This window comes from Lepidochelys olivacea (assembly GCF_965140295.1).
Source record: "Lepidochelys olivacea isolate rLepOli2 genome assembly, chromosome: 8".
Lineage (NCBI taxonomy): Eukaryota > Metazoa > Chordata > Testudines > Cheloniidae > Lepidochelys > Lepidochelys olivacea.
The window spans coordinates 6,634,661-6,654,003 of NC_140418.1; the positions used below are offsets into that span (position 1 = coordinate 6,634,661).

A 19,343-nucleotide genomic window follows, 5' to 3' on the forward strand; every position below is an offset into this window, starting at 1 on the left:
ACACCCAAGGGAGCTGCCCCAAGACGGGCACAGCACCTGCTGGGGTACAGGGCCGGCTTTGCCGCCTGGCCACAATCCCTCCCGGCGGCCTGGCACAGGGCGGGCCCTGCCCCTGCTCGGAGTGGGGGGGGGACTGTGGCTTGGCTGGGGGGTGCCCGGGGCCACCCCATGGCCCCTGTAGACTCATCGCCTGGTGGGGCGCCAGAGAGCCCCCACAGGCCCACGTGGAGAAGGACCACGCCTGCCCCGCCCACACGGGCACGACCCGCTGTGAATCCCCACCACGTGCCTCTCCCCGACCCGGAAGTGGCTGGGTGATCACGTGGGCGCCGCGCGCCGGGATCACGTGACGGGGGCGGCGGCGGCTGGGCCCCGGCTCCCAAGATGGCGTCGCTGCTGCAGTCGGAGCGGGTCTCGTACCTGGTGCGCGGCGAAAAGGAGATCCGCGCGCCGCTCTCCCAGCTCTACTTCTGCCGCTACTGCAGCGAACTCCGCTCCCTGGAGTGCGTCTCCCACGAGGTAAGCCCGGCGGCCGGGCCGCCTCCTGCCGCACCGGAGGCCAGCGAGGAGGGCGGCCCCTTGACGCCTATTGGTCACGTCGCCTGCCGCGCAAGCCTTCTAGTTCTTCCTATTGGCTAGCTCGCTACGAGGGGGCGAGACTGAGGTGGCCTTCGAGCCCTCTGCTATTGGCTCAACTGTATGAGCGGGGGCTGGTTCCCACCAGGCTGGCTTCTTGATTGGTTTGTATCGCTGTCTGTCGGCTAGCTTCGTTTTCTGATTGGTTAGTGCAGGCACGGGCGGGGGGGTGGTGGCAGCTACTCAGGCCTGTCTGGACTATAGGGAGGTGGCCCAGCTTGGCAGGGGCTCCCCCATGTCCGAGGCAGCTGCCACACTGGGGGAGGGGAGAAGCCCACCTGGCCTCGTGTGGGTTGGCTCCCCTCCCCCCCGTCTCTGTCTTTGAGGGGATAAGCCCCCAAACAAGCCCCCTCCCTCCAGTGGCCTGGGCAGAGTCTCCCCCACCTCCCGTTATTAGCCAGGGTGCCCACCCCCACCCCATGGCCTGAGCTGTCCAGAAGTTTTCCCGCTCCCCTCCCCTAGCAGGGTCTGGCCTTCCCCTTGGTTGCCTGATATTGCCCTTGCAGCCCAGGGATAACCCCAGGGTGGCTGCTGGCAGGTTGGCACAGCACAGGGACCCACTGCGGTGTAGCCGGGGGAGCGCTGGCCTGGGAGTCCTGACTGCCACTGACTCACTGCATGGCCATGGGCGAGGCCTGCGCTTGGCTGCTTTCCCTCGCTGTAAAGCTGCGAGGAGGTGTGATATTCCCCAAGCTCTCAGAGGGGTGGCGGGGGGTTGGCAGGTATAAAACTCTCCCCAGACAAAACACTGAATGCGAAACGCGATAGTGTCCTTTCTCGGCAGACAGTGGCGTGTATTGTCTGCCACAAATAAGCTTGCATGGCCGCTGGGACTTGGTCTGAGTCCAGATTCAGGGTTCAGAGGTAGTGTTTGTGGATTTAAAAAAAAAAGTTTTATCTAGACTAGCCATTTTCCCTTGTATTTGAAATCAAAGTAGATTTTTGCAGGCAGGAATTTGTTTTTCAGCAATGAAAAGGTTCATTCAAGAACAAGGCCTTTTCACACTTAAAATCTAGATAGTGATCAACTGAGATTATGGATAAATAGGTTACCCTCTGTCCAGAGACTGCTGACACATGAAAATCTATCTTGATCACCATGTTTATATCAAACAAAACACAAGAGAGGTGTTTAAAAGCTTGCACAAGTTATTTCAATTAGTGAGGTATCAATCCCAAGGTTGATAATTTGAGCACTGCAACTTCTTGACAATTATATTCAGAGGTGGATTTAGTAACAAGGTCATAAGAAAACTGCTCTGATCTTGTTTTATGAAACCTAAAACACAAACGGCTTAAGAAGTGAGGGAAATGTTGTTTTCTATGTGCAAATTACGACTTTTTTGAAAAAATTGTTATGTTTTGACATGTCCTAACCAAAAGTTGGAAAAATAATCTTAAAATGATATTCTGCCAAAATTCCTGGAGTCAGGCTACTGGTTTGGTTGCCTTCTGAAGTATCTAAAGACTTGTAAAGATGAAATAATCTAATGTAAATAAAACATCTGTTTGTTCAAATGTTTCAGCATTTGTTAACAATGTAAAAGGGCTAGTAAGCTGACTGCATCTCTCATACTGTTTATCTGCAGTGACTGAGCTAGTCACCACATATTAAGACAGGAAAAATCTGTATCTGCAGCCCCAAAACCTGAAGCAGTTTCACAGATCAGTTACCAGTTGTTAATTTCAGCTCTGTCAATAAAAGGCTGTATAAGGAGACATAATATTCCCATTGATTTGTTCTTTAAGATACAAGACAACTATAAAACTTTTGCAAAAAGAAAAGGAGTACTTGTGGCACCTTAGAGACTAACCAATTTATTTGAGCATGAGCTTTCGTGAGCTACAGCTCACTTCATCGGATGATGCATCCGATGAAGTGAGCTGTAGCTCACGAAAGCTCATGCTAAAATAAATTGGTTAGTCTCTAAGGTGCCACATCCGATGAAGTGAGCTGTAGCTCACGAAAGCTCATGCTCAAATAAATTGGTTAGTCTCTAAGGTGCCACAAGTACTCCTTTTCTTTTTGCGAATACAGACTAACACGGCTGTTACTCTGAAACCTATAAAACTTTCCAGACTATTAATTGCTGACCAATGCAGTTATAAAGCCAAAATAAAGTTAGACACATGGTGAGCATATATGGAAATAGAGTGGTCATATAGATGGAAAATGATGAAAGGCCAGAGTACTTTATTGACTTAATTATTCAAGTTCAGAAACCAATGGCTGTTATCTTGAGGCTCTTGTAATCTTTAACATATTAGGGCCCAGTTAAACTTGGCCTGTTTCCTAGGTAGTAGCATTTAATCCTTCTCGACAAGATCCTCTTCTGTGGTAAGATACTAAAGAGAAACTCCTTGCCAAGCCAGACTGAAAAATTTCAAACATCAGACATCTATCTTATATCTTCACTGACTTCACATTGCTGTTACGTTCCATAAAACATTTTGAAATCATGCAGCAAGGTGTTTCAGCAGCTGCTGCTGCTGCTATCCTGTCTGGAAATACACGCATCATGAGGGATGAAGTGACTTCTTTGTCTGTTGTTCGCTAGGTGGACTCTCACTATTGTCCCAGTTGCCTGGAAAATATGCCATCAGCTGAAGCTAAGCTGAAGAAGAATAGGTAAAATTGGCTGCTTCTGTACTGCAATGTCTCCTCCTTTAAATCTCTGCTTTTTAAAGCTCCTTACTTTGAGCAATCTTTTCTCCAGCATTAATAATCCCCTGGCCCATTTATGTACTGTTTGGCTCAATCACCATAATGTCTGAGTTTCTCAGTCTCCCTCTCCTGAACTGTTATCCTAAGTTTTCTCACACTTACATTGTGATCCCTTGTGGACAGGGAATGTGTCTCACTGTGAAGTGCTATGTATAATTTTTGGCACTATAATAAATGTTTTGGTCACCTGCCATCACGTTTATATGTTGTAGATAAGCTTTGAAATGACGTTAAATCCCTAGTACTGTTTTTTCAGTGTTACCAGCTCATTCTGTCCACCCTTTAGCTGACTTTATGAAATCCTGTTCCTTCCCCTATTGAATCTATATGAGCACAATGTTTTCTAAAGCTGTTGTGTGAGACCAAAAATGCACATTGTAGTTCTGAGTTTCTGTTCTTTAAGACTCTTATGTAAAACTAAGGTTCTGCCAAGGATGCTTCAAGCTCGTGACTTTCCCTTGTCTTCGACAGGTGTGCTAACTGTTTTGACTGCCCATGCTGCATGCACACACTTTCCACTAGGGCGACAAGCATTCCTGCTCCACTTCCTGATGACCCAGCCAAGACTGCAATGAAGAAAGCATATTACCTGGCCTGTGGATTTTGCCGCTGGACTTCCAGAGATGTGGGCATGGCAGATAAGTCTGTTGGTAAGTAACTCAGTATTAAAGACAGGACAGTGACTAATGTTGGAAGATAACATTTGTTCAGAGATATTAAATAACAAAAATTGCTCCCAAGTCTGTTGTGTATGTAACCCCAGTAAAACTTAACCACAGAGTCTGAGCTGGATACTCCATCCTCTTGGTAAAAAGTGATCTTGCCACTTAGGGAGTCTCTGAATTGAGAAGTATTAAGATTCGTTAGTTAGTTGTACTTCTCAACCTGTTCTACAATAGTGCCACTTGCCCAGTAAAAGATCCAACTGAATTAGGAACTCTTTTTTCCCCCCTTAATCAGAACAGTTCTCTATATAACAAACTACCATTATTTCAGATTCTTAAGTAGATCAGTTTGATAACACAGATGCATGATGTACTTTATGATAACTCCATCACTTCTGTAAATTGGCACTTCTATTAAGATGACAAAATATGAGTATTTTGAAGTCTTTTTAGGTTCAGTATTTGAATTTAGGTTTTCTCTTAAAGGCATTTTTCAATTTTATATATTAAATCCTTTGCCTAGCAGGGAATATAGTAATTATAGAAGCTGCACAGTCTTACTGGTTAGATTAGACTATTAAGCCACAATCGTGGAGCTGACTTGACACAAGCAGATCTCTGTGGCTGCCCAGAACCCCATGACTATAGTTCAGAATGAGTGCAGAATTGGGACCTTCCGGTGCAAACTCTGAAGGGCAGGGACACTGCGTTTATTTGTTAATTGCCTATACACTTGAGTGTTGCATTTAAAAATATTGGATACCAAAGTGATGGATAGGCTATGTTGAGTTTGTCCTGCAATGGAAGCTTGCTTTTTTTTGGTATTTCGTAGTCTTGCCATCTAATAAGAATTTAAGCTCTCTATTTTATATTATATTCCGTAGGGTTTGGCTGTCATGTAACTAAATCATTACCACACTCTTCCTAGTGCATGGGTTTTACTTACTTTGTATCATTTAATTTCCTTGTGTTTCACTTCATAATTAACATACTGTAAATAATTGTTTTAATACTGTGTGATTAGATTAATAGCAGTTTTAATTATGCTGTGAAGGGAGTAAGATCAGCTTATGATTCTTCAGTGACTTTATGTAAACTGGCAGGTGGCATCCAAACCTGGGACTCATTTATGGAATGGTTTTAAAAACTTAATCAACAGTTCTTGTTCACACTGAGACATCGTCGGGGATACTTTGAGTAGAGGTGGAAACTAGTTTACATTAATTCATCTGGAAGGACATTGTGATTCCCAAAGAATTTGACTTTTGAAATGATTGCATCTCCTGTCAACTACATAAGTAGCACTAGTTGGGCCCTTTGCTGTAGATAATGTGATTCTTTACAAGCATATTATTGGTTTAAAATGCTGTATAAAAACTGATCAAGTAAGCTACTTCTCCATGAAGCTTCATGTGAATAGCCTTCCAAATAGAGGAACCTCATGGATCTTTCCAAGACTTCAGCGTGGCGTTTCACATGATCTCTGCTACTGTTGGTGGCAGCCCCTAGTGTGTGGTTTTAGTGTTAAACAAGCATCTTATTACAACAAACAGGCAAGATTTATCATGAAGAAATTGGAAACTTTGCCTACAACTTCTCATCTACAGCCTTGTCATGGAAAACACTAATGTTGAGTCTTAGGAACAGTTGTTCTAGCTGCCCAGAGTATTGAGCATGAGAATCTTCTCCTTCTGAGGACTGTTGTTTTTTTATTTTGTTTCAGCCAGTGGTGGTTGGCAGGAGCCGGAGAATCCACATACACAGAGGGTGAGTGAAGGGGAGAGGTAAAGCTTAAACCTTAGGAGGGTGGCCTAGGACAGAAAGGCTCTGGTCTTACTTTTGGATCAGTGAATTTTTGCATCTCAGTTATTCTTGAGAAAGAAACTGTGGTTACCTGTAGTCATGAGGTCAGCGTCTTGCCCCTGGGAGAATGCCAGATCCTACCACAGGTGTAATATTTTATATAGTGCCTCTTGCACAGAACTTTGGGATCTTTCAGGACAAACTACATTTATACAAACATTGTTGAAATGCCACCAACTGGCACAAAGCATGTGTGGTGAGGGAAATGGTAGGGCCAAACCAATACCCTTAAGAAAAGTGCCATGAATATTTAACATAACATAGATGCAAAACCTGTAGACACATCTCCACTGCTATGATGATCAATACCTCCCCACAACACACCTTTCAAGATGCAGGGGTCCTAAGCATGCCTATCACAGCACATGGTATACCACTTCTAACGCACTAAATGCCCCAGCAACAACTATGTGGGTGAAATGAGACAATTACTATGCTCTCGAGTGAACTCTCTCAGAAAAATAGGACAAAACACCATATCAACTGTGGGTGAACACTTTTCACAAAGTGATCCGTAGCTGACTTCTTAGTCCTCATCTTCAAAGGCAACCTGCATACCAGGTTTCAGAAGATAAGCCTGGGAGCTTAAATTCACAACGTTGCTAGACACTAAATATCCTGGTCTTAATAAAGACACTGGATGTTTGGCTTATTACAACAATCTGTAACCCTCTAACTCCCCTTTTCAGTCCTACAACTGCAGAGATGTTAACGGGCCACTTCACCTTGAATGGTCTATTACAATGTGTGTTAACTACTCATAGTAACCCTCTGTTCCATCTTTTATTTAGCTGTACCTTTCCCAGACCTGAAGAAGTGCTCTGCGTAAGCTCAAACGCTTGTCTTTTACCAAGAGAAGTTGGCCCAATAAAAGACTTTACCTCACCCACCTTATTTCTCTAATGTTCTGGGACCAACAGCTACAACAACACTGCAAACATGAATATTTAATGGCATAGATCAGACATGACTTTGCTTTCTTGGACTTCATCTGAAAGTTCCACACATAGAAACTAAGTTCCAAAGAACTGAAACTACATTGGAAGGATGGCTCTACCTTGGCAGGAACACTTTTATTTTAATTAGCATGCAAACTGTAAAAAAAAAAAAACCAAAAAAACCCAAAAAAACCCACCACTTCTTGTCTATGTGAACAGAAGCTGTTTCCTGGTCATCCCCTCTTCTAGGCCTGGAGCTCTCCTGGTCCCCAACATAATATATCCTTACTATCCTCATCCTCTATTAAACACAATTGGTCTCTGACAAGGAGATTGCCAATTGTACTTCAACACCAAATTGTTCTCAACTGGCCATGCAGTATTCTCCATGACTTTGGAGAGTGTCATATGTTCCACCCAATAGCCTGAAAAACATCTCAATTACTGTGGTAGCTGGGAAGTGAAAGTTGGGTAATGTGTTATTTTCATGATAGAATTGGTCTTGAGATGAGCCATGGTAGAGGGTGTTGAGGAGCAATGAAACGTCTGCTCCTGTTGCCCATTGTATGGTAAGACTGAGAGACATCTACGCTTCCTCAATGTATTTCCTTCAAAATAAAACCAGTATTGGCAATGGTAGGAAATACTTTATGGGAGGGGAAACTCGACAGATGGATGAATGCCATTGGCCTGTCTGGCATAGTATTTCACGCGGTATATAATTGATCCTTTTTTTCCCTTCAGATTAACAAACTGGTTGAGTATTACCAGCAGCTGGCTCAGAAAGAGAAGATTGAGCGGGACCGTAAGAAGTTGGTGCGACGCCGAAACTACATGCCACTGGCCTTTTCGGTGAGCTGGGACAGTGATGCTCCTAGAGTAGAAACAGTGGAGCACAGGAGCAGGGCTTTTTTACTGCCTCAGTTTTGAAGATTAGATGGATAATAGTGCCTGCCAGAAAAAAGGAAGGAGATCTCTCAAGAAGGATTTGAAGTAAAGAACTTATACTTAGTTATTCAGGCCTATTCGGGGAGGTGGTAGGATCAATAATCTTCCCTCCAAGAATTTCACTAATTCCCAGCCCCCTGCAGCTAATAATCCCTGAAGGATCTCAAAATCTGCGGCACAGATGGTGTGTGAAGGGATCAGCTCAGCTAGCACTGAAATGCAGCCACTTCTTGTGTGAGGACATTGCAGCAGTTCTGCCCCTGTGTAACACTCCACTGTTTTTTAAAGGATAGGAAGAATCTTTATATATTGAAACTATATAGGGGGAGGTTAGACAGATCACAAGTGCCAGGGTTGGAATTTAGCCAGGATACCAGAGTTAATACTTCTCTATACGATTCTGTACAGCTGGTCAGACGTTCATCAGATACTTGCCAACTGTCCTCCTAATGCAGGATTGACACATACTGGTTATCTGCTAAAAGTCTTAACTGAAGTTGGGTTTAACAATTTATCAGATTCGAATAGTACGTTTATTGTAACTACTAGAGAGAAGCTTACTTCATTTAGCAGAATAAGTCTCTATGCTTGCAGCCTTTTGGTTAACTGTATAACCAGCCTGCTCTGTGCATTTGCTCTTGTCTTATGGCTGCATTTTTTGTCTCCGTTGCTACCTGCTGCTTTTTTGGGGGCTCTTCACAGCAACACACAATACACGTAGTGGTAAGTCTCTTCAGTTTCTGCTAGTGTTAAAGCTCTTGTAGTGCAACTTGAAACCACTCACGTACCAATAGTGTGTCTGAAGTCCAGCCCCGTTTGATTTTTAACATCGTTCTGAGCTTCATTATAAATCTTGTAACTTAATAACATAGGGTTTCTTTTTTTTTGGCCCTCAGACACATAACATGTTTGAAAAAGAGCACTTCCGACGCATTGACTAAGACACGGTCCCTGCATAGACTAACATGGATGCCCAGTATGGGTGTCAATAATAATCTTCCTACCAATCAGCCCAACCCATCAGATGAAAACCTCTCATTTAGCTCCAGGTGAAGCAAATTTTTGCCTAATAGGATGAGCCTTGCAGCAGTCCCTTGAAGGTCTGAGAAGTCAGGTTCTTTAGGTCTCACAGCAGCAGGTCCTCTACCTTTAGTATCCTATCTCCAGCTGAGATCCAGTAAGTCAGTGAGTACGTCAGCTGTCCTTGCCCATTATGGTCATGCCTAGAGGTGGGTAGACTTAGGTAGCCAGGTCCCATGCCATTTAGAACTTTAATCTGTATTCCACTTTCTCCATCCACTTCTGATGGCAGTGCAGAGTGGTTCAGTCTGTAATATGCTCACACGTACCCACTTCTTTAAGGCAGGTGAGCTACTGCATTCTGCGCTAACTATAACTGAGTTGCCTTCAAGAGTACAACTCAGTTCAGCACATTGTAGTTGTTCAGCCTGGTGGTTAAAGTAAAGAATTAAAGCTTGACAAATCTTTGACAGTAGACTTCTGCCCCTCCCAGCCCACAAGGTTTTATATATTTTTACCAACAAGATTTGCAAAGAAAAGTTGCAAATTATTGAGCAGAGAAGAAACTCTTCCAGTTTGCTTTCATTTGCTTGGCACCCTATGCTTGTCATGCTGTTGCAGGCTCAAGTTTGCTGTAGGCCTGTGTCCTGACAGACGGCAGATCTGGATTTGGTGGTATTGTTTTCTTCCTTGTAGGACAAATACGGCCTTGGAACCAGACTCCAGCGTCAGAGGCCTGGGGTGTCCATCAGTGCTCTTTCCGGACTCTCGTGAGTTTTCAGGGTTTGGTACATTGTCGGGAGGGATGAAAGGGATAAGCAGGAAAATAAAGATCTAAATTGAGAGAGATGGGTAAGTTATTTGATATTATTGGAAAAGGGCATCACCTCTAGAGTAGGTGGAGAGATGGGATCATGTAAAATGCCAGGACAGAGGGAGTGAGTTCACTCTCAATCTCCATGCTGTCACTAATCCTGTAATTTACCCTGCTGTTCCTAGATATTGCAGAGATCTCTTAATAGAAGTTAATGAAAGTCAGTTACTTCTTACAGTGGTATGAGTTAAGAGGGAATCTCAGCCTTAATGCTGTTTTTTTTTTGTTTTGAGTGTAATCTGACACTTTATTATGGTATAACATTTTCAGTCATTAAAGGTGTACCGTGTTTAATGACTCCCTAATTTGTCTTTACTTTTTTTGCTTCAGCCTGAAAGAAGGAGAGGACCTGAGGGAGATAAAGATTGAGCCCGCTGATGCTGTAGAAGAAGTGGAACCTCTGCCTGAGGATTATTACACAAGACCAATAAATCTAACAGAGGGTAATGGCTTAACATTCCATTTTGTTTCTTGTGCTACTGCTTACCAGCTAACCATCGAGAAGAGCCTACTCTTTGTCCTCATTAAATTATCCTCCGGGGTTTTTAATGTTTGCATGATTTTATTCATTGTATTGCTTGAGATGGTGCAGTGATGCAACTTAGTAAAGAATTATGAAATCTTTGGCTTTTTAAATTACAGCATTAATTGCTTGAGGTCAGACTTCATTGTCTAATAAGAAAAGTTGAAGTGAGAGTCTGAAAAGTCTGGACTGTCCTGTTGCAGTCTTGGGATTGCATTTTGTTAATGACTTTATTTGCTTTGGAAAACTGGCAGCATTTGGAGGAGGAAAAGAGCAGCCGTCCTTGTTAGTAATGACAGGAAATGAGGGAAATAGCTGTGCTGATAGGGAGTGGACTTGTACGCTAAGCTTTATAATAACAATTGTGCATTACTTTGGCATAAGTTTAAAATAGTTTTACACTCTCTTTGATTATTTAGCTGGATTTTTCCTCCATTGGCAAGTCTTTGTAAATTGGCTGAGGAACTGTGGGAGCGAATAGTATAAAATATGAAGTTCAAACAATCATCTAGATTTTCTATTTTGAGTACTCCATTGTGCTACTTACGCTCTGTGCCAAATGTCCACCCTCTCCTTTCAAATCCACAAAAGCAAATGTGTAAGAAATCTGCACTGCTTTAGGAATACACCTTTTGGGTAATCTGGTGCATGAGTCTGAACTGGGCAAACTCCCTGGATCAGAGACTATTTCTGTCTTGTACAGTGCACTGCTCAACTGATTTGATAATGAAAACAGCAAAGAAAATTGTATTTTTCCATGGGGGAGTAAAATTTTTCAAGGCTGCGATCAAGTGCTATTTCCTATTCATGCCTAATAAATTTTGAATGGTCATGAAGTCTCTTTAAAAGTCTGGTCCCCAGTTTTATGGCTGGCTGTCATTGTTACCATACCTATGTCTACAGTGCCTGGGCCTTGCTCCTTCTTTGTATAGCTGGCTTGTCTTTGTGTCCATGCACTACTAGAAATCTTAATTTTTTTGATCAGGGCAATTACTGAATTACTGGAGCAGTGATGTATATAGTTCCTTAAATGTAGCAAGAGTATACCGTAATCTCAAACACACCGCATGATTTTAAGCTACTCTAGTTGAGAATTAAATTTGGATTTTTGTTTTCAAATATGTGCCCAGTGACTACCCTGCACCAACGTCTCCTGCAGCCTGACTTCCAGCCAATATGTGCTTCCCAGCTCTACCCGCGCCATAAGCACCTTCTGATCAAACGCTCACTGCGCTGTCGGGTAGGTAACCGGATACATAGAGCAGCTTTTCCCTCGGCTTTGGAATCCTAAACTGTGGGGACCCACCTAGAAAACTAACTTGCAACTGCATTTTGTTTCTGAAAGTTCCAGCCTACAGTAATGCTACAGGGTCATGAAATAAGTAAACTTCTAACAACCAGCTCGATATGGGCCTGGTGAAGCATAATATGCCCACTAAACCTGTAGGGCAGGGTGAGGCCCATGGTTGGAGACTAAGGGCCAGATTTTGAAAGTGTTTAGGTGCCTAAAGAAGCAGATAGGCACCTAACTCCCAGTGACGACTTGCTTAGGCATGTCTGAAAATCCCACTAGGCACCTGTTTGCATCTTTATGGACTTAAATACCTTTGAAAATCTGGACTTAAATGCCTTAACTAGCTCTGAGATGGGAGTACCTTATATAGTTGGTATTATAAAATGGCCTTTTGTTTAAAAAAACAGAAACCAAACCTAGTCAGTGAACATGGAAAGTCGGTTACCAGTGATATGACCCAATGCAGAATACGGATTCCCTTTGACATTTCAGTGTCCCAACAGAAAATCAGAGGACTGAACACAGGCATAGAAGCCAGGAAGTCTTGAATTCATATCCTGGTTCTGATGATTCACTGTATGATCATAGAATATTAGGGTTGGAAGGGACCTCAGGAGGTCATCTAGTCCAACCCCCTGCTCAAAGCAGGACCAATCCCCAATTTTTGCCCCATATCCCTAAATGGCCCCCCCAAGGATTGAACTCACAACCCTGGGTTTAGCAAGCCAAAGCTCAAACCACTGAGCTATGGGGCAACACGTCTGTTTTCCATCTAGCAAAGGGGGATAATCTTTATCTAACTTCCAGAAGAGTTGAGGATTAATTACTTAATATTTTAAAGTATTTTGAAGATGTTAAATGAGATTTAAGTGCTACATATTATGAGCAACAAATAAGAATACAATTTAATTTCATCTGAAGGAAAGGGTTGTAGTAACTCTGGTTTAGTGCAGATTTGTGATGATTGTAGTCCTGCATTATGTAGTTGCTTGTCCATTTGTTTTTTGAAAATGGGGAGAGACTCAAAATTCTTAAGTTTTCAAGATAGTACTGGAACTGGAAATTTTCAATTTATCAGAATTTCGACCAAATGCCGAGACCAAATTCAGGACGATTTGTGTGTACTAGGCTGACAAAATTAGTAAATAGAACATCCAAACTATGATACTTGCAGTTCCTATTGTTTATTGTGTGGCTGTACACAATGTGTGCTTTGGTGATGTTTAAAATATCTTTTCATCTCTTTTAGAAATGTGAACATAATCTGAGTAAACCAGAATTCAATCCAACATCCATTAAATTCAAAATCCAACTGGTTGCTGTGTGAGTATGCTGGGAATGGAGGGGGGAGCAGTATCTTGTTGTGTATTAATATCTAGTTAAAACCCTACTTTACTTTTTTTTTTTTCCTCCTAGCAGTGGTCTTGATGTCAAAAATTCAGGAATAACGGGGGTGTAAAAAATAACATGGTAACAGAAACTAGTTGCGGACACATAGGAGCTCATGCAATGTTTCCTTAAGTAACCCAAGAAATTGTTTTTAATATATCTAGCAGAATGTGGTATGCAGTAGTGGAGAGAGTGTTGCCAAGGATTAAGTAGATCTACAAGCACCAGCTATGAAAAACTGTAGGCTTTTCATTTAAAACTTAAGCAAAAATGATGATCTTTGATCCTTCAGCATTGAGATGTCGTTCTAGGTGGCATCATGCAAATGAGCACAAAAGCTATCCTAGCATAAACAGGTTTCAAGTAGAATCCATTGCTTTCAGGGACAATTACAGCATACTTGTGTTTTTTAAAATTACCCAGAGGATACATATTATGAGGTTATTCTCAATGCAGTATTACTAGGAGCTCTTTTGGCACTCTGCTGTACAGTATCTCTTTAAAGCAGGTGATTTTAATGTCTGTTAATAATTCCCTTTAAAACTTTCTAGAACAATGTTACATTAGTTCTTTGAAATTTCACTTTCCCACTTTAGTCAAAAAGTAAAATGAAATTCACTAAATTTGAAGGTTTCAGAGTAACAGCCATGTTAGTCTGTATTCGCAAAAAGAAAAGGAGTACTTGTGGCATCTTAGAGACTAACCAATTTATTTGAGCATAAGCTTTCGTGAGCTACAGCTCACTTCATCGGATGCATTGAGCTGTAGCTCACGAAAGCTTATGCTCAAATAAATTGGTTAGTCTCTAAGGTGCCACAAGTCCTCCTTTTCTTTTTACTAAGTATGAACAATCTGAAAAAGGCACTATCTCTTGCTTAAAAAAAAATAAGGTTGTAGTTAAGAGTTATTTACAGAGCACTGGATTTGTCTGTTGTGTATGATCCTTTTGATTGAAATGTATCTTTTTAAACAAACTAAAGCATACACTCTAAACAAGTCAGATGTGTATCTTTGACTGTGTTGGTGGACTCTTGACAGGCAGAGTACTGGCAAAAGCAGACTCATGTTATATCTTTCATTTGTAGCAACTACATCCCAGAGGTGAGGATCATGTCCATTCCCAACCTGCGCTACATGAAGGTCAGTGCTTCTCTTTTCTTGTCCTCTTAGGGTGGAAAGGAGAGTGTGAATACCTACATCCCATAAGGCGGATGGATGGTATACATCAGCAGAGTATTCTGTAGATCTTCAGGGAGTTAATGTGACATAGTTTTGAAGGCAACATTAGCCATCCTGAGGTCAACTCTAAGGGTGAAAGCTGCTTTTTCGGTGTAATTGGTTCCTAAACTGTACACCCTACCTATGTATCTCACCAGGAGAGCCAAGTTCTTCTGACTCTGACCAATCCAGTGGAAAACCTCACCCATGTCACACTGATTGAGTGTGAGGAGGGAGACCCTGATGACATCAACAGTACTGCTAAGGTATTGCACCTTCTTGCTATACAATCTCCAAATGCAGAGACCTATTCCAGTGCACTGTGCTTTCATGTGGGCTGGGCTGAGCAGCACCCAACTTCTCATAAGCTACAGGAGGATTCATGTACATCAGTCTCAGCCATGTGTCACGCTCCTTATGTGGGAGGTTTAAACCTTAAACCTGGTGCATTAATATCACCATTGTACAATTTGAGAACAGTTGTAAATCACCTTCAACAGGTTTATTATCAGCATCCATAACTCAGAACATGTAACTTTCTAATCTAAGGGGAAAGTGTGATAGAGACCATTTGATAAGGAGGAAACAGAAATGGTGGAGGAAAACCAGAAGACTCTCTTCTTCTCCCTCTATGGTGCCCCCTGGCTTGACTAGCCGTCACCAGGGAGTGCCTACTCTGATGCTAGATATGCAGATGTTGGGATGTGTTTCAGCACTGCCCTTCTCCATATGGTTTTGCAGGTGGTTGTTCCTCCCAAGGAGCTCATCCTAGCTGGCAAAGATGCTGCAGCAGAATATGATGAGTTGGCAGAACCTCAGGATTTTCAAGATGACCCTGAGTGAGTTTTCCATCTTTCGTGTGTGGGGGATAACTTGGCATGTGGTACTTGGTTATATTCAGCAACTTCCTCTTCTGTTACTCTTCCTCAGCACATAGGCTTTTGTCAAGCTTGAGCAATGTAGAAGTTCTTTTTTTTTTTTTCAGTGTACGGTACGGATTGTTCAGAAAACATTCACTTCTATATAGGTTGTGCATTGCAAGCTGACATGGCAGATTGAAAGCAGCTGTTCCAGCTGTCTGTTCTCTGGAGAATCATGCTAGCTTTTCAAGCAGAGTTTACAACCACTAGTAATACCTGAAAAATTGCATAGTTACTAGTTGGCATTAGAATAACTCAAAGATCTGTCCAGAGATATTGTATCAGTCCCATAAAGAGAGAAGCTGCTTGAGACTTGGCTGATCTAATACTCTGCTTCTTATTTTGCAGCATTGTAGCCTTCAGAAAGGCCAACAAGGTGGGAGTTTTCATCAAGGTCACTCCACAGAAAGAAGAGGGCGAAGTGACCGTGAGCTTTAAAATGAAGCATGAGTTTAAAAATCTGGCCGCTCCAATCCGCCCCAGTGAGGAAGGCGATCAGAGTTCTGAGGTCATCTGGCTCACTCATCATGTGGAGCTCAGCCTTGGCCCACTGCTCCCATAATGGCTTCCAACAGCTGGATCCATAAAGGTGGCCACGGGATAGACTCTTTTGCCATGACAGAATGCATCCTGTTGAAATTGTTTGTGAAACCTCCTTTGTAATGTGTACACACACCACAAATTCCAGCCAAGAAATGAGGAGGAGGTTGCACGAGTCGGGGGAGCTGGAGGGGAAGGTAACTCTGTTGTTGGATGATTTGTTCTGTAATGCCCACTATGTGAATCTGTGGCTTTCTCACAACACCACATGCTTGTTTAACTTACAGCACAAAGAAGGCCCTCTCTAGACCTTATCCCTTGCTGAAGTCACATTAGCATTACCAACAAAAAACCCCAAACCCTTACGCTGGCTTTCCTCTTCTCCACATCAGTCCCATGAAGCCAATATTTAAATACTCAACAAAACAAATCCTTTCTCTGGTAGAGCCTGGTGTTCATGAGCAAACATGCCAGGGCTGTGGCCCTGTCTCTTCAGTTACAATAACCATCTGTTGCAGCAGCATGATACCCTCTTACTTGCTTTCCATCCCCTATTAGAATCTCATTAGTTTAAAATTTTCTTTAGCCCATGTACTCAAAGGTGTAACTGGTTTTTACTCCCCCTTTATGAAAAAGAACGCTTTGCTCTGTACAGCTTGTTTGGGAGGCAATGGATCTTAAGAATGTATTTGCTTCTAGTGTTGAAATATGGTCTCCTGTAGCTCTTGTGGGCTTGGCTTATAATTTATATCATTTTAAGCCTTTTTTGTGGGAAAGTGTAGGTTATTATGCATGGTACTGTAGGACTTGGGAGGACCAATAATAGGTCAGTGAAGTGAACATGCTGCTGCTTCAGTTTTTATTGAGGCTAGGACACTACTGAGTGCAATTTTTGCATTCCATAAATTATTTTTAGTGAATGGTGAAATCAACCAAAGAATATGACCGCTCAGATTATTTCAATACACACACAGCCTTTAAGGGTTCAGGAGTGTGCTCAGTGTGTTTACTAGTGACTTGGGGGGGGAAGTTGTGGGCTCCTTGAGCAGAAAAAACTTAAAGGCTTATCTTAACCCTCCGCACTTCAGGAGTATATGCCATGCTATGCCATAACATAAGCATAACTTACGTGCTACCATAAGGCTTATTTTGGCCATAAGTCAGATCTAAAACCAGTTACAAACAGCATGTCCATGACTCTGATTGTAACATGCCACCACTACCACTAACTACCGTATTATAGTGCAACCAGTGCAGGATTTCTCTTCCTACAAAGATTTTTTTCAGTTGCTCTTGGTTAAAAGCGGTGACTTTTGTGAAACATCTCCCTGAATGAACAGTAAATGCAGACTACAAAAATCTTTATCTTGGGGCTTTGACATGCAACCTGAAGATAACCAAGTGGCCTTCAAGCCCTTCCAGATATGCTCTGTTTAGTTAAATAAGGAACTTGTGTACTGTATATGACTCTGCTGTTCTGTAATGTAAGATGTGTGGCATCTGGGAAAGGAGAAAAATGCATAGTTTTATCTTAGTCAAATATTAATATAATGAATGGATTGGGTTATCATGGCATACAGGAAGTTCTACCCTTTTTATGTCCAGAGGGAGTCAAATTGATCTGTATCCTGTTTGACAGCCTTTGGGAAGGAGCTGCACCTTATCTGCTCATTTGTGTAATGGATATCACAGCAGAGAGGGGCTTAATGTTTACAAATTTGCGTAGATGATACACAGATGTACAGCATGAGTTTAAGTGTAGCCAGTATTTATTCATAAATGTATAGTGTTAATAAGTGTCTGCTACTGTCTTATGTAACCAAGTAACACTTAAGCTTTGAGTTTTCTTCAGTAGCCAAAGTAACTGGCAAACTATCAACACTGTCTATCAAAAACCATCTTTTCCAAACTAGCTTTTGGCTGGCTGCCTGGCTGGCTATTTTCAAACTGGTTAATTCACCACTTGTAGCTGAGTTTAGAGCTGGGCTGTCGCTCTACTGAACTACACAAGAAAGGTTCTTTAGCACCTAGTTATTGTTTTACAAAAATCAGATGTACTCTGGTGCTCTGAATTGCTACCTTGAAAAGTAAAGGGCACATTGGCTTTGAATGGCTTAACTAGTCCAGAGAATTTCTTTTCCCTTCAAAGCTTATAGGAGATAGGAGTAACTTTAGCTGTTTTCTGTGCATATTTGTGCAAAACATCTCACTTGTTCCAGTCGAGAACAATGGCAGCACTCTGCCTTTACCAATGTTAACTCCATTAATGACAGATTATTGTTGCTTTATAGCTTAATTTATGTGGTGAACTTAAAATAAATAAAGCAGACAAAGCTGGCTTTTTTTATCTTGTGCAATAATAGTACTTAAAGTGCAGTAAAATATTAATGCTCAATGTGCATATGAGGTAGGGATCATTCCATTAATCAGTTACATTAGGGCTAAATTTCAGCCAGAGTTGAGTGACTTCTCTAAGACTGTAAAAGTGTCACCGGAAGAGCTGGAATGAAGAGCTCCTGATTGGAAATCCCATCCTTGCTACCGGATTATGCTGTCACTCAGCTGTTTGTAATGGACTTCAGTATTTTTTTCACATGAACTATTCCCAAACCAGTTTAAAATAGTGACATTGTAAACATGTAATTGCACTTCTGCCACTCCCTATCTTCATCTCTACACTATCCAAGAAGTATAAATCTCTCACACAGGTGGGTAATATCTGAAATCCTGTATTTCAGCAATTTAGCCCTTAAATTTAGCTATGGACTCAAAATAGGACTTCACAGATGACCAGCTGTATTGGGTTTAAAATTTTCTCAGCTTTAAGAGAGAGCTGGCCATGTACACTCTGTATAACTGACTGCAGGAGGATACCAGCACAAGGTACCTCTAGTTCTTTCATTCTATCAAAACAAGAATATAAAAGATCATTTAGAAACAAGTTTGTGATGGATAGGAGCACAGACTTAAGATGTTTTAGGGTTCCTTAACTCTCCATTTCCATAATTTCAACTGTTTGAATCTTTCAAAGTTTTGCCTTTATTTAAAATTTCCAAGCTCTCAATAAAATTTTATTAAAACTAACAATACCAAGGTATGTTCTTTAAACTGATATGCAGCTTCTACTTTAGCTCCAGTTTATTGAAGATTTTGGCTGGAAATACTTTTTGATTTTGGTTGTAATTATGAGGGGAAAATTGAGGTTATCCCACTTCATTCTTGAACGTAACAACATAAGAATGTCCATACTGCGTCAGGCCACTGGTCACCTAGCCCACTAGCCTGTCTTCTGACAGAGGCTGGTGCCAGATGCTTCAGAAGGAATTAACAGGACAGGGCAATTATCAAGTGATCCATCCCGTGTTGTCCAGTCCCAGTATCTTGCAGTCCAAAGCTTAGGGACATCAGAGCATATGGTTGCATCCTTGACCATCTTAAGTCAATCAGTGGCTGTTAGCTATCTTCCATGAACTTCTCTAATTCTTTTTTGAACTCAGTTATACTTTTGGCATTTACAACATCCCCTGGCAATGAGTTCCACAGATTGATTGTATGCTGTTTGAATAAGTACTTATGTTTGTTTTAAACCTGCTGCCTATTAATTTCATTGGATTGCCCCTGGTTCTTGTGCTATGTGAAGGGATAAATAACACTTCCTTACTCTCTTTCTCCACATCATTCATGGTTTTGTAGACCTGTATCATATTCCCTGCTACACACACACACACTCCTCTCTTTTCCAAGCTGAATAGTCCCAGTGGGGGGTTTCAAAGAACTACAGTGACTCCAA

At 41.9% G+C, this 19,343-nt stretch overlaps 1 protein-coding gene across 2 annotated transcripts; it reads left to right on the forward strand.

Annotated features, from left to right (window-relative positions):
- Nucleotides 1-337: 337 nt before the first annotated feature.
- Nucleotides 338-17,349, forward strand: DCTN4 (dynactin subunit 4). Of its 2 annotated transcripts, XM_084637401.1 has the most exons (14): nt 338-519; nt 3,195-3,265; nt 3,833-4,011; nt 5,750-5,793; nt 7,572-7,679; nt 8,478-8,498; nt 9,492-9,565; nt 10,000-10,112; nt 11,323-11,432; nt 12,736-12,809; nt 13,961-14,015; nt 14,252-14,359; nt 14,835-14,932; nt 15,362-17,349. In XM_084637401.1, exons 1-14 carry the CDS (start codon nt 385-387, stop codon nt 15,573-15,575), a joined length of 1,404 nt encoding a protein of 467 aa, XP_084493527.1. In that variant the 5' UTR covers nt 338-384; the 3' UTR covers nt 15,576-17,349. The 2 variants fall into 2 exon arrangements, with proteins under 2 accessions (XP_084493527.1, XP_084493528.1); XM_084637402.1 differs by lacking the exon at nt 8,478-8,498.
- The last annotated feature ends 1,994 nt before the right edge of the window (nt 17,350-19,343 follow it).